Here is a 14,712-nt window from a genome sequence, read left to right as displayed (position 1 = left end):
CGGCATCAGAAATAGAAAGGGCGAGAGCGGAGCAGGTTGCGCTGCGCAGGGCTGGAACGTGTGCCGGGCGCTGCTGACATCGCTACCGGGGGAGGCCTCGTGAGTCCTTGATCTCGACCGATCCCGAGCCGCCGACCCCCGCATCCAGCCCCTGCAATCCCGAGGAAGCCGCCGGAGCAGCAGCGGTGGTGCCCCCGTGCAGCGAGGGGGGAGCAGCAGCAGCACGCACCGGGCCTGCAGCAAGGGGCCGCGGAGAGCAGGATGGCGCTGGATTTCCTAGCGGGATGCGTTGGCGGTAAGAGAGGAGCGAGGCTCCCCCGGCGCTGGGGCTCCGCGCGAGTGCCTGGGGATTGCTGCAGTGATCCGGTTACATAAGCGGCTGCCAGCAGCGAGGGGTGGGAGCCGAGCCAGGGCGCTGGGGCAGCATGTCCGGCCCCGGGGTGCAGAGCAGGGGCCGCTTTGGAGGCGCACTGACGGTGGGGGATGCACAGGAGATGGGGTGGATCAGACTCTCCCCGTGCCGGGGCGGCTGGGGAGAAGGATTCCAAGCGCTGGCGGGTCCTTCCCCGCCCTGCGGGCTGCTGGCGTGGCAGCTTCGCTCTGCCAGCGCCGGGAGCTTGACGCCTCCGCTCGCTCCGCGCGCCCTGAATGGCTCCGGCTCTTTGTAGGGGCCGGGCTGGGCCCATTGTCTCAGCCCGCGGTTGGAGGCTGGAGCGTGCGCGGAGCTGGTGCAGGAGCAGGGGGTGAGTCAGCGCCCAGGAGTCGGGTTTCTTCGCGGAAACGCGATTTCTGCTGCGTCCAGGGCCGCCAAGAGCAAAGGGGGAGCTCGAACAATGAGCCGCACTCTGTCCCCTCCCCCTGAACTGAGCATCATCCCCTTCTCCACAGCTGCTCCCCAACCCGGTCACCTCCTTTGGCGCACGTCCTGAGTCTCCTCACCTCCCTTTCCCCCCAGAACAGCCACCATTTCCGCCCTCCCTCCCAGCCACCCCACAACTTGCAAACCCCGATGCTGAATGTGCCCCTGCTCGGGGCTTCCGGTTCCTTGTGCGCAATGCACACCTCGTGTAGCTCTTACACTAACTTCCACTGCCTGCCCACACGTACAAAGCACACAGAGGGGATTCTCATTCCTGCTAATCACATTGATGGGAAACGTGCCTAGATGCGGCATTAGCTGCTTTCTTAAGCTTAAGTACTTCCCGTAGCAGGGGATGCCAGGGCAGGTGGGAAGGCCCTGCAAGGGGGTAGGGTATGGCACCCGCTTGACAATCTGTACTTGTGTTTCTTCCGCAATTGTGCATAGCCTCTAACTTCTGTGTAGGGAATTGCTTGCCTGCCTCTGGCAATAGCTGTGAACTCCAGAGAGCAAGAGATCTTATCTCTGTTAGAAAGAATAGAGGCTTTTTCCATTAACAAGTCAAGACTAAGGATCAGTGGGCCATCTGAATAAAACAATGCAAGTGTAACCTTTAGCTTTCTCCCTTGGAAGAGATGTTAAATGGTTAGCTGACTGATGGCAGTAAAACCTTTACATAGAAGGTAGAGATGGGAGGGGAAAACACTATTGGAATCCACTGCTCTGTAACTGAAGTATATAGTCATCAGGGTGGATTTCAGGAAGACTCAATATAAATCATAGATTTCTACATAAAAGTGCATTCTTGTTGGTTGTTATAACCTTAATACATATTCTTCACAACTCTAGGGCCTGCTGCCATTATAGGTTTTCCCTTCTAGTGAGAGAATGGTATGGTAGATCTCAAATCAATGAAGGCTACACTCAGGATATGTCTACACTACCCACCGGATTGGCGGGCAGCGATCCAGTGGGGGTTGATTTATTGTGTCTAGTCTAGTAAATCTAGTCTAGACGCAATAAATTGACACACACACACACCCCCGCCCTCTCCCATTGACTCCTGTGCTCCAGCGCCACGAGAGGCGCAGGCAGAGTCGACACAGTGAAGACACCACGGTAAGTCGATCTAAGTACGTCCACTTCCGTAGCTGAAGTTGCGTAACTTAGATCAATTCCCCCCCCCCCCGCCCCCAGACCAGGGCTCAGAAAGATCTCCAGACTTCTGGAATATGCTGCTCAATCAGTTTCACTTTTGTTTCTACTATCTGCCCCTCCCTTCTCACATTTATCTCCAGAACACTTCTCCTTGTCCAGATCTATTCCGCCCCCAACAATCTTCTATTCATTGAACTTTTTGAAACTTTGCACTTCTAGAGAGAGGTAAGGGATTGAAATCTCTGTACACAAATTTGCAGAGGGACAGTAGGGTTGAGGTCTGTTATTTCTCACCTCTGTATATTTATTTATTTTATTTAAAAACATTTTTGCTGTTAACAAGCATGTTATCTGTCGAGACACAAATCCACAGTTTGAGAACTGCAAAACTAAGCATCTCTGATGGTATCTTCTAGACTTAGCACTGAGTCCCATTGGGTAGATAGATTATTTAGGTTAATCTTTCTATATAGAAGCCCCTGGAACCCCATAAGATTGGGTCCCTAATCTGTGAATTATTGGAACTCGCTTAAAAAAACTTTTTTCTTAAACATTACATGAATATATTGTTTCATACTTTAGAATTTATAATCTCTATTCCATGATGAGAGAGGTTTTTTTCCTCAAAAGGCATTTTATCAAAAAATCTGATTTAAATAAAAAAAATTGATTTTTATCCATCCTGATAGTTGTGCTGTAGGGGATGTGCTAGATCTTTAACACCATACATCAGAATTTCATAGAGGATTTAAATATAGTAACTCCTCACTTAACTACAACGTTATGTTCCTGAAAAATGTGACTTTAAGCGAATCCAATTTCCCCATAAGAATTAATGTAAAGGGGGGGGGGGGGGGTTAGGTTCCAGGGAAACTTCTTTCACCAGAACTGGTACACAGTGATGATGATTGTGAAGCTTGGTTGAGGTGGAGGAGTCAGAGGGTGGGATATTTCCCAGGGAATGCCTTACTGCTAAATGATGAATTAGCAATTGGCTGAACCCTCAAGAGTTAACTCTCTCACTCTACAAGGCAGCAGGAATGGAGGGAGGGGAGACAGCATTGCAGACAGAGACTGTGTGTGTGTTGCACATTTCCCCTTTAAGTACGCTGACCCACTCTTAAGTACGCTGCCTTGTTAATTAGATCAGCTTGCTGAGACTGCAGCTAGCAAGCTCCCCCTGTCCTGAGCCCTGTCCTATGTCCCCCCGCTCTATGGAAGATGGGGTAAGCGGGGTGCAGGGGGGAGGGGGATACCCTGACATTAGACCCTCCCTTCCCCCCTGCACAACAAGCAGGAGTCTTGTGGAGCAGCTCCAAGGCACAGGGCAGGAGCAGCACATGGTAGTGTGGGGAGGGACAGCTCAACTGCCAGCAATTGCTAGCCTGCTGGGCAGCTGCTGCACAGGGAACTTAGGGGAGCCGGGAGCTGATAGGGGGGCTGCCGGTCCTCCCTGGTTCCAAGCCCCCCACCAGCTAGCTGCAACAGGCTGCTCTTCCTGCAAGTAATGGACAAAGCAGGCAGCTGCCAAACGACTTAGAAGGGAGCATTGCACAACTTTAAATGAGAATATTCCTTAATTGATCAGCAACGAAACAACGTTAACTGGGATGACTTTAAGTGAGGAGTTACTGTACTTACGGTTAGATTCACAAAAGGACTTAAACACCGAACTCCCACAATAAGGCCCCAGTGGGAGTTCTCTCTCCTTGCTTCTTACTAAAACAGCATAGGCATGTAACACCAAGAGAGGGCATGCAGCTGAGAATCCCAAACAAAGGGAGGTGCCTTGCTGCAGCCTAGAGTTGGGCGCTTATCTCCAAGAAAGGGGCAGAGCTTATCACAGGGCACTTGGCTTCATCTTGGCCCTTAGCTAGGTTAGGTAAGGAGCCACCTAGTATGCTGGCTTTTCATGACTCCTATTCTTAGGCACCAGTTTCTCCCAATTCATTGCATAAGAAGCCTAGGTGCCAAGATCAGGCTTTGTGAATCCCAGTGACTTTTTAGGCACCTGAGAGTTAGGCATGGCAACACTCACTGTCACCACGCCCACGTTCCTTTATCCATCTAGGCCTTAGTAACTGGGGCCAGGTCTCCACTCAGAAGTTAAGCTTATCCATATAGATAAGGCTAAGTCAATGGAAGAATTCTTCTGTCAACCTAGCAAAGGCTTTTCAAGGAGGTGGATTAACTACACTGAAGGGAGAACACTTTGCATCACTGCAGTGAGTGTCTACATTGAAGGGCTAGAATGGCACAGCTGCTCTGCAGTAGCAGATCACGTGAAGGCAAGCCCTTAGTGTATTTAAACAATGTCTAATGGTACATGGATGAGTAAGGGTAAAGCCACCAATCATCATTAAAGAACTGTTGTCGCTGAGTTTTTTTTTTATACTTCATTACCCGAAGACTTTCTTTACAGGCTTCAAAATAGTAGGCAAAGAACCTTACGCCTAGTCCTAACTATGCCATAGTGAGATGATCTCTTCACTCCATTCAGTTAGTACTCGAGCAAATTCTATCAGGAGTACTGTGTTGGGACACTGCTTTCCACCACATCTGGAAAGACTGTTAGCCTATTCCTACAAGAAGCCTTGTTTGTCTCAGTTTTGCTCCTATCCAGTAAAGATCATATATACCTGACAATGATTTCCACTTCAAGGAAATCTGTCACTTCTACATGGACATGCCTGTGATACCACAATACTTGCCTACTGGGGATGACGACGTCCATAGATTTTAAGGCCAGAAGGGATCATTAGATAATCTAGTCTGACTGCCTGAATAACACACCACAGAATTTCACCCTTTCTTTAGCCCAGTGACTTGTTTGACTAAAGCATATTTTCCAGAAAGCTATCTAGTCTTAATTTGAAAAAATCAAGAGACGGAGAATCCACCGCTTCCCTTGGTAATTTGTTCCATGTGTGGCCTGCCTGTAACAAAGTGCACCTTGAGTTACACCTAGAGTTACCAGCTCATTCTAGGACTACTGTAGTGTTGGATTGCTGTAAGGGAAAAAATGCTAGATCGTACAACCATAAAACTGCCATTTATCTTGTTGCAGGTGCTGCTGGGGTGCTAGTAGGACATCCATTCGACACTGTTAAGGTGGGTTGATTTTGAACAGGTTTAACTTCCACACTCTAGGCAGAAAGCAGTGCAAAAGTATTTACAAGGGGAAAAAATATAAACACCGGCATTTCAGAAGCTTAAGCCTGATGGTGCAAAACTTGAAGCAATCCTTTTCAAGTATTCTTCTAGACTTGCTGAAGCCCCAGATCTTTAAAAGCAAATGAAAACCATTTGAATGTAAGAGTCAAACCAGTAACAGGACAGAGTTTAAACTTAAGAATTTGAATCCAGGCTTGCTTCCCTGCAGCTGTTTATCACTGACATCTAAAACTGTCTGTACCCTCTCTTGTAATTTAATCTTATTTTGTTATGGGCTGGAATTTTTCCTTTTTTTTTTTTTTTTTTTTCTCACTCTGAAAGCATTGTTATATTGGCCAATAGTTATATCATTAGTGAACAAAAGCAATTAACTGCATGAAGCAGCAGTTTCACAATTTGACACACTGCTTTGGGCTTCTTTCCTTGAAGAGGAAAAAGAATCTTTTTACCTTTCCTAGCCAGAATTAATTTTTCCTTTGAGATGCTAATGATTATCAGCTGTACGTATCGTATGCAGATAGACTGAGATTTAGGATTCAAGTAGCTAGAAATAGAAGGCATATTAGATAAAAGGATAGTATTTTCAGAATTGGCTATGTCTCTTGGAAAGTCAATGAGGCTTAGGCTCCTAAGTGTCTAAGTCACTTTTCAAAATGGGATATAGGCACTTTGAGAGTTTTACTCCGTCTAGTCACCTGTAAAGGCAGAATATAGTCTCCCAATAGAAGATGTACCCAGTAATAAATTAATATACTGTACTTGATAACTTTCTCCTCTACAGAGCATGCCATCTCACATTATGCTTATTAAGTTCAGCACAAAGCTGGATATCTAAATGCAATAAATGAGGGAAATATCTGAAGACTATTAAGGGTGTGCATCGCCCTATTACATATTTTAGCCACATGGTTTATTATTGAAAAGACTCTATCTACTGGGTATTAAGTTCCTATCAGTCCAATGCAAACTGTTTACGCTTCAAGATATGTTAACCTTCGCTATTAAACAGTTCGGCTACATTTCACTAAATGCATTCTCATTGATTGTATTACTTGGATTTGCAACTATTTTTAGAGTTGGTGCAGAGGAAAAGTACTAGGGCCCCACACCTGCAAAGATTTAATCATGCTTAAATGTATGGCTTGTGTCTAGTTTGATTGACTAAAGTGGAACTACTAAAATACATGCTTAACTTCAGGTTTTGGGAGATGTTTAAGTCAATGGAACTACTGGGAGGATATAAAAAGCAAGTGCTTAAGTCTGAAGGATTGATACTCTAGTGCTGAATGTTCTAATAGTTGTAATTTTTTTAAATTAAGCATTATTTAATGTGCAGTGAGAGCTGGATTGGCTGTAGACTAACTGTTATGACAGTTCAATGGAGTATTGTCAATTTCTGTAATTGTGTTAATAGTTGTTGCTTTATTAAATCCAGGGTAACTTATTTTCGTACTGGTAGAAGGGAATAGTACTTTCCTGCTTTTTCCATACTGGAGAATAAAATACTAACCAGTATTTGTATAATCAGCCAGTATAATCACTATTAAAGTATGGGGAAAACTAAGAATTTGTAACCGGTCTTTAAAAAGAGAGAACCGTTTATAAAATGCTGTATCTTGTGTGTTCTGTTAAGATTAACTCTACAGGACTGATGGCTAATTGGATTGGTGGTGGTTTTTTTTTTTTTTAACTATATACTAAAGTGTTAATACACTAATTTTAAAAATGAGGAAGCTGCATTAATAGAGCCAGAATTCTGCTTCCTCCTCAACCTTTAAACCTTTTTGCCAGCAATCATGCTTCATAAGGGCAAAAACATGGGGGAGAGGGAAGGTGGGATGGGGGGGAGGAGGGGAGATGGCGGAAACACATAGAATAAAGAATTAATTTCTAAAATCATGCTAAAACCAATCAAACAGATTTTGAGTCTAATCTCAAAAGTGGCAAACTCCCTTTCCCTGGTTTGTTGATGTAATGTGTAAAATTGCTTTGTTGCTTTTAACTGCCTTTACTTTCTGAGCTAGGGGCTGTCTTCATTAACAGCAAAAGTGTTACTTTGTTGTAGATGACAGATAAGCCTCATCACTGGAGAGTTACCTAGTAAGTATAGACCAGGTGAACACTTCTGTTTCTCTCAGTCTTAATTTATTCCAAAATGTATGATTAGTTCAAACAGACAACCTTATATAGTTCTCCCTCCCCCCCTTCTTTTTTTTTTAGTTTTTAAACTGATGTGTCCCATTACTAGTGTTCTGAATTGGAGGGAGTGGGGTATGAGAATCCCTTTTTAATGGGAACATTTTTAAGTCTATAGATGTTCTTCTGAATCTTTCTGGTGTGCATTTCTCACCATGTGCTTAAGGTTGTGCACAAAGTGGTTGTGAAACTGGATCTTGGGCACACTTTCAATTGATCTGTTTCATCCACTTCTTAAATTTGAAATGCATATGTTTAGTTTAGACATATCTAAAATGCACCAAACTTGTGCACACTTAATATTTGCCTTTTTTGCTGCTCACTCTTTGATATCTTAAAACAAATTCAGTAATTGTAAAGTGAAGTTACTTTTGGGCCTGCCTGTTTAAATCACCATGAATTGTCAGATGCAGGAAGGAGGAAGATAAGAATTTATCAGTAGATTAATGATATAGTATAATTTTGTAATAAAACCCACCTCTTCGCAGACTCTCATAAGCCAAATTGCATAGCATAAAAGCATCAAACTTTTTTAAATATTTTGAGTAGAAAATAATGTGGCAGTGAGCCATGGATAAATTGCATTTATGAAACATTTACCTCCACTGTGCCAGTTAACACATCTCTGTCCTGACTAGTTCTGACATTGACAATTGACGTGTCTTCAAACAGCTGCCATTTAAAAAGCAAACAAAATCCCTCCCATCATATCTAGATTTGGTGTTTTTATGCCCAATTATACTGGCCTAAGGTTTGAGAGGTAGTATTCAGTCCTGTCCAAGTGATAGGTTCAAGGTCCAATATTTCAGTTAGGACTAGAAACTGAAGCTTTATACCAAGGATTCCAATGTGGATACAGAGCACACTTTTGGTATCTTTTATCTGCAAACACTTGCGTATAGAAAAGTTATTGGGCAATGAAAGGTCTTAAACTTAAGTTATTTCCTTTACTTCCAAGGCCTGTACAGTTTGGGACTCATTGTAAACAAGGTAACTTGGCTTTACAGCCAGGGGATATGAAAAATAGTACCAATAACATTAAACTGCTCTTTTATTCATGGTAGCGTAGTATTAAATTTATTGGCATTGCTCAGAATGAGCGTCATAGCACACTTAACGGCTCTGCTACTTGTAACAATCCCAAATTAAGGCTGATAAATCCTTCACACCACACTATCACGTATTCAGTAATCTGTAGGAAATTAAGAGGCTATGATCTCTTTAAATCACATTGTAAACTTAGTTTAGTGTGGTTTGTAACCGGTTTAATATCTCACTCTGTACTGCAATATTTTAACAAGGTCTCTTCCCTGGAGTGAGTTGTCTTGCCATATGGCAGGCTAAAAAAGGTGCTCTTGTGCTTAGATAGTTCAAACCATCTTTTGCTTTTAAAAAGTGACCCTTGACATTTAGTTTGCCTATTACATGATCTAGTTCTTACTTTGAGGAAAATACTAATGATCTTTAACTTTGAAAGTAAATTTTACTGTCTCTTTAAAAGTGAAAACTAAATATGAAACTTGAACAAAAAACAAACAAAACTGGCCAAAATCCTTTCCTGACCCACACGTTGCCTTCACTATCATAGATATTCTGCTGTTGCTGTATGCATGGGTCTTCCATTGACACCGGTGGGAGCTTTAAGCAGATAGGGAGAACAGTTACTGGGGTCAAGAATCCATCATGCAAATTGGAGAACTACGGTATCTAGAATTAAAACTTCTTTTAAAAAGCATGTTTTGCTTTGAAATTGCAGCATATTGGATGGCTAATAGGTATTCCCTCCCAAAAATGCTCACAACCCTGCACTCTGATAAACAAAGACGAAGTTCTAGCTTTATCATTCTAGCCAGAATCAATGTTAATTACTGGAATATGGCTTTTTACATGTGTGTATCTGAGTTTAAAAATGTTTATAAAGTGCAGGAGACAAATTGGGGGAGGGGGGTGTCAAATTGAAGTCTTAAAGGAGTGGCCTATAAATACATGAGAATACGGGGCCTTCCTCCCACGCCCTATCCCTTCTCATAGATTCATAGATTCTAGGACTGGAAGGGACCTCGAGAGGTCATAGAGTCCAGTCCCCTGCCCACATGGCAGGACCATGTCTAGACCATCTGTCTAGACCATCCCTGATAGACATTTATCTAACCTACTCTTAAATATCTCCAGAGATGGAGATTCCACAACCTCCCTAGGCAATTTATTCCAGTGTTTAATCACCCTGACAGTTAGGAACTTTTTCCTAATGTCCAACCTAGACCTCCCTTGCTGCAGTTTAAACCCATTGCTTCTGGTTCTATCCTTAGAGGCTAAGATGAACAAGTTTTCTCCCTCCTCCTTATGACACCCTTTTAAATACCTGAAAACTGCTATTATGTCCCCTCTCAGTCTCCTCTTTTCCAAACTAAACAAACCCAATTCTTTCAGCCTTCCTTCATAGGTCATGTTCTCAAGACCTTTAATCATTCTTGTTGCTCTTCTCTGGACCCTTTCCAATTTCTCCACATCTTTTTTAAAATGCGGTGCCCAGAACTGGACACAATACTCCAGCTGAGGCCTAACCAGAGCAGAGTAGAGCGGAAGAATGACTTCTCGTGTCTTGCTCACAACATGCCTGTTAATACATCCCAGAATCATGTTTGCTTTTTTTGCAACAGCATCACACTGTTGACTCATATTTAGCTTGTGGTCCACTATAACCCCTAGATCCCTTTCTGCCATACTTCTTCCTAGACAGTCTCCACACACAATTACAGTGGCATCTTTCTGACCAAAAATATACTGTTTCATTCTAGAAAAACTATGGGTAAAGTGCATGTTGCATAGGGAGTATATATAAATCACAGTAAATAAAGATCACTTGGAGCACTGTAGCTTAGAAATATGCTTTATAAAGCTTATTGAACACTTAAGTTAGCATTCTGCCTTTAAATCCTGGGTCTACTTTTCTTTTTTATTTTGAAAGAGCCTTGTGATTTTTTTTTTTTTGGGGGTGCCCAATTTGAGACACATTAGCAGTCCCGATTTTTCAAAAAGTTTTGAGCACCTGTGAGAAAAATCAGACCTCATTAAGGTGACTTAAGTTGAGCATCCACAAACACTAGCCATTTTTTGAAAATCTTGGTCCGGACATTCTAAAATTGTTCATTTGAGGACTGATAGTATGTCACTGGCCACATTTCATGCTTAGTTTGTAGATCAATTATAAAAATTCTCCATTACATCCCAAAGCGTTGACAAATATCATTAACATCTAGGTTAAGAAAGCTTTGGTTTTTAGCGTGGGTGAAACCTATTGCCAGTTTTCACCCTATTGCATTTTCAAAATGGCTAAATATTTCCCATTTTTTATAAAAAGGACTTAGTTTAATGAACGCTCCCCCCTCCCCCCCAGGTTTAATCATCATCTCAAAAGCAATCAACTCTGAACATCTCTTTAAAATGATTTTACATTGCCATTTATGGCATTCTGATATCTTTACTGTGTGCTTTGTGTAGACACTACTATAATATATCTCCATATATAGGTACCAAGCACTAGTGTACCAGTTACATCAATATTACCATACAAATAACTTCTTCTCACTAAACTTCTTGTAGGTGCGCCTTCAAGTACAAAGTGTAGAGAAACCTCTCTACCGTGGGACCTACCATTGCTTTCAATCTATCATAAAGCATGAATCAGTAAGTAGCCAATTGCTGTTTTATACAAGGATAAATAAATGTATTTAATGTGATTAGAAAAACTATGAAATGGTAGTGTTTTACTCTGATCTTAATTGAGCTCCAAATGGTGAAACTCACATTTCATCAGGACAGGTTTGTTATCTCTGGATCTTCCAAACAGTTAAGAATTTGCACCAAATCTTTTCAAACCTGGTTGTCAAAGCACTGGAATGACCTGTAATCTAGATGTCAAATGCATAAACAAGATCCAATGGTTGGAAATTGAAGTCAACAAAGTTAACGCTTTGGAAATAAGATGCAATTTTTAAAAAAGGGAATTAACAATTGAACATCTTAAATCTCTGTGGAGGGTTCATCACTTGGAGCAATGGTCCCCAAACTGTAAGGCATGCCCCCTAGGGGAGCATGGAGGAAGTTCAGGGAGGCATGCGGTGTGCCCTGGGCCAGACCCCACAGTGTGGTGGGGAGGGAGCACTGCAGCTCTGCTCCACCCCCAGATGTAGCTACTCTGTTGAGCCAGCTGCAGTAACAGAGGGGATTTAGACAGATTCCATTACTAGCGGGAGGGGAGGGGAGTGACAGGAAAAGTTGGGCACCACTGACTCAAAGTCTTTAAACAAAGACTGGATGTCTTTCTGAAAGATGCTCTAATTCATCCACAAGTTATTGGGCTGGATACAAAAATAGCTGAGTGAAATCTGTGGTATGTATAATACAGGAAATCAGACTATATGATCATAATTGTCCTTGCGACATAGTTATGAGAACTTTAAACATTTAACTAGCAATGTTCTTATGCTGAAAGATGCTTTTTGAAGTTCTAGCTGTTGATCTAATTATTGCTTAACGCAGACAGACAATGTTGTACTCCTCTACCCTGATATAATGCAACCCGATAGAACACTAATTCGGATAAAACGCGGTAAAGCAGTGCTCGCGGGAGGGGCTGCACACTCCAGTGGATCAAAGCAAGTTCGATATAACGTGGTTTCACCTATAATGTGGTAAGATTTTTGGGGGGGCTCCCGAGGACAGCGTTGTATCGAGGTAGAGGAGTACTTTGTAGGGAATCTCTGCCACCAGCCACCTTGTTGAGAAGTTGGAGCAACAGTTGTACAAGAGCTGAAGAGAAGCTTATTTTCTATGCAGTCTTAGAAAATAATTAACACTATTCTTAAATAGCATTTTGTTTTTAATTTATTTTCTAGGCATTTGGACTTTATAAAGGTATTGGGTCACCAATGATGGGACTTACCTTCATTAATGCACTTGTGTTTGGCGTTCAGGGAAACACAATCCGTGCTCTCGGAAAAGACACTCCTTTAAACCAGTTTCTTGCAGGTTCGGCAGCAGGAGCCATTCAGTGTGTGATCTGCTGCCCTATGGAGTTAGCTAAGACAAGAATGCAACTTCAGGGAACAGGTGAATACAGTCTAAAGTCAAAGAATTACAAGAATTCTCTAGATTGCTTAGTTAAAATCTACCAAAAGGAAGGTTTGAGAGGCATCAACAGGGGCATGGTTTCCACATTCCTAAGAGAGACACCGAGCTTTGGCTTTTACTTCCTGACATACGACTCTTTGACCAGATACCTAGGCTGTGAAGTGGAGGACAGTTACATCATCCCCAAATTGCTGTTGGCTGGAGGCATGTCAGGAATTGTATCCTGGCTGTCTACCTATCCTGTGGATGTGATCAAGTCCCGGCTTCAGGCAGATGGAGTCAGAGGAGTTGTTCAATACAATGGAATTCTGGACTGTGTTAGAAAAAGTTACCGTGAGGAAGGTTGGAGGGTGTTTACAAGGGGTCTTACTTCTACACTTCTCCGAGCTTTCCCCGTCAATGCAGCTACTTTTGCCACTGTCACAGTGTTTCTTATGTATATGAGGTCGGAAGAGAATCTACATGAATGTGAGGCAGGTCCAGCAATCCAGCAGCCTTCAAGCTTGTGAATTCATTGTTCAGTGATCTGACACATCTGTTACATGTTTATTTTCTGGAGTTCATTTTACGGGGCTTATTTTTGTAAACATTTTATCTATAGAAATTGTGTAAATAAATTCTATCTGTATAGAGGCTGTTACTTAGGATTTCATCTCATCACTTCTATAAGCAGCTTATTGCCTTTTATAATGATCAAAATGTGTTAATCCAGGCAATGTAGGGATCTGACTTTAAAAACATACTGTACAGACACTGCTGCTCTATCACTATGTATGGTCTGGAGAATCTTGTAATACCAGAAACCAGGTTTTCTTCCAATCATGTTTTGAATGACCAAGAGGATCATATTGTTTGAATACAAAAAATGCTCTTTTGTATTTGACTGGGACACCTGTAGTCTTTATTAGAAGTCATGGTTTACTATGCTGGAGATGTTACAGAGAACTCTTAAATGTTTAAGGCATGGAGTAGCCTTCAGCTAGCCACATCTTTCTCCTTGACTTTTGTAAATTTGAGTTTAGTTATTTTAAGTAACTTCTCTCACTTCCTTCTATACACAGATGTATTGTTTCATTGTGCTTAAAAGGAGCATTTGAACCCCACCTACATTTGTTTCTTTAAATTGCAGAGTTAAGGAGACTCAAGGCAAGTGAGGTTGATGGCATGATTTGCTTTTACTTTCAACTTTATTCATTTTTGTGTGTGCATGGAATGTGTTAACTAGCTTTAGTGCAAGCAGCTTTCGTTCTTCTGGAGAGGTTTACGTAATTACATGCCACCGCTCACCATTCTCCAAACAGGCAATATGGCAGTCAGTGATGTGTAATACGAAGTCCTTTCTTAGTTCCTGCTCAAATTGTTAAACTGGGGGGTCATCACTTATATACTTTTTTTTTTATATATATATAGTGGTGAAAATACACAGAGGCATAGAGGTGGAGGTTCCATATGCCACTGGAATAATGGATAGGGGTGTAATGCTGAAATGCCTAAGAGGGGATTAGGGTTTGGTATTACATTAAGTTCTTGTACTACACTGTCCTGACTTTGTGTATTTGGTTACAGTGCATTGGATAAAGTCATACTGAAAAGGGTTCTGGAGAACCTTTTGTAACATTCACCAGCTGTTATATTTATAGCAGTGTGCCCAAAAGGGATTACTTTAATGGCTTTAAACAAAATTATCCAATATTTTGGATAAGAACCACGATTGCTTGGCACAAACAGATGAAGGGGAAGCATGTTAAATGTATCAAGCTTGCTCGGTGAGATAGTGGATGTTGAACATGTTACACTTCTGCTTGGGACAGGTGCAATATGTGTTTACACTTTTAAAAAAACTTTCAGTTCATAGCATTTTGTACTGTAACAAAATATGGTGGAGAAACCTGTAAAACTGGTATGTCTCTATATACCTTGGAGGTATGTTGGATGTTTTGGTGCCTACTTGCACTGAGATTCAAACTGAATGTGAAACGTGTCTGCTAAGATGTATATGCACAACAATTCAGAGCAAAGACAATTACACCTTTGTACAGTATTCTGTATTTACTGTAATATAAACTTAAGGAATAAAATTTTTAAAAATTTTGACTTCAGTCCTCTTCTCTTTTTATAATAGAAGTGACCCTGTGTTAACACTTCTGTATTTAAATACCCTTTTGACTTGACTAATATACCTAGCTTCCAAA

The 14,712-nt window shown here is 41.9% G+C and overlaps 1 protein-coding gene across 9 annotated transcripts; it reads left to right on the top strand.

The window, feature by feature from the left end:
* The first annotated feature begins 156 nt into the window (after window positions 1–156).
* Window positions 157–14,614, top strand: SLC25A29 (solute carrier family 25 member 29). 9 transcript variants are annotated; one of them, XM_065595709.1, is made up of 7 exons: window positions 157–295; window positions 2,158–2,242; window positions 5,085–5,128; window positions 7,257–7,291; window positions 8,976–9,090; window positions 10,991–11,074; window positions 12,286–14,614. In XM_065595709.1, the coding sequence occupies exon 7, from the start codon at window positions 12,319–12,321 to the stop codon at window positions 13,027–13,029; it is 711 nt and encodes a 236-aa protein (XP_065451781.1). In that variant the 5' UTR covers window positions 157–295; window positions 2,158–2,242; window positions 5,085–5,128; window positions 7,257–7,291; window positions 8,976–9,090; window positions 10,991–11,074; window positions 12,286–12,318; the 3' UTR covers window positions 13,030–14,614. The 9 variants fall into 9 exon arrangements, with proteins under 9 accessions (XP_065451781.1, XP_065451782.1, XP_065451780.1 ...); XM_065595710.1 differs by lacking the exon at window positions 7,257–7,291; XM_065595708.1 differs by lacking the exon at window positions 8,976–9,090.
* The last annotated feature ends 98 nt before the right edge of the window (window positions 14,615–14,712 follow it).

The sequence above is a fragment of the Chrysemys picta genome, chromosome 4 (assembly GCF_011386835.1).
Source record: "Chrysemys picta bellii isolate R12L10 chromosome 4, ASM1138683v2, whole genome shotgun sequence".
NCBI lineage: Eukaryota > Metazoa > Chordata > Testudines > Emydidae > Chrysemys > Chrysemys picta.
The sequence above is the reverse complement of the archived record's forward strand: the minus strand, read 5'-3'. Positions and strand labels throughout refer to the sequence as shown.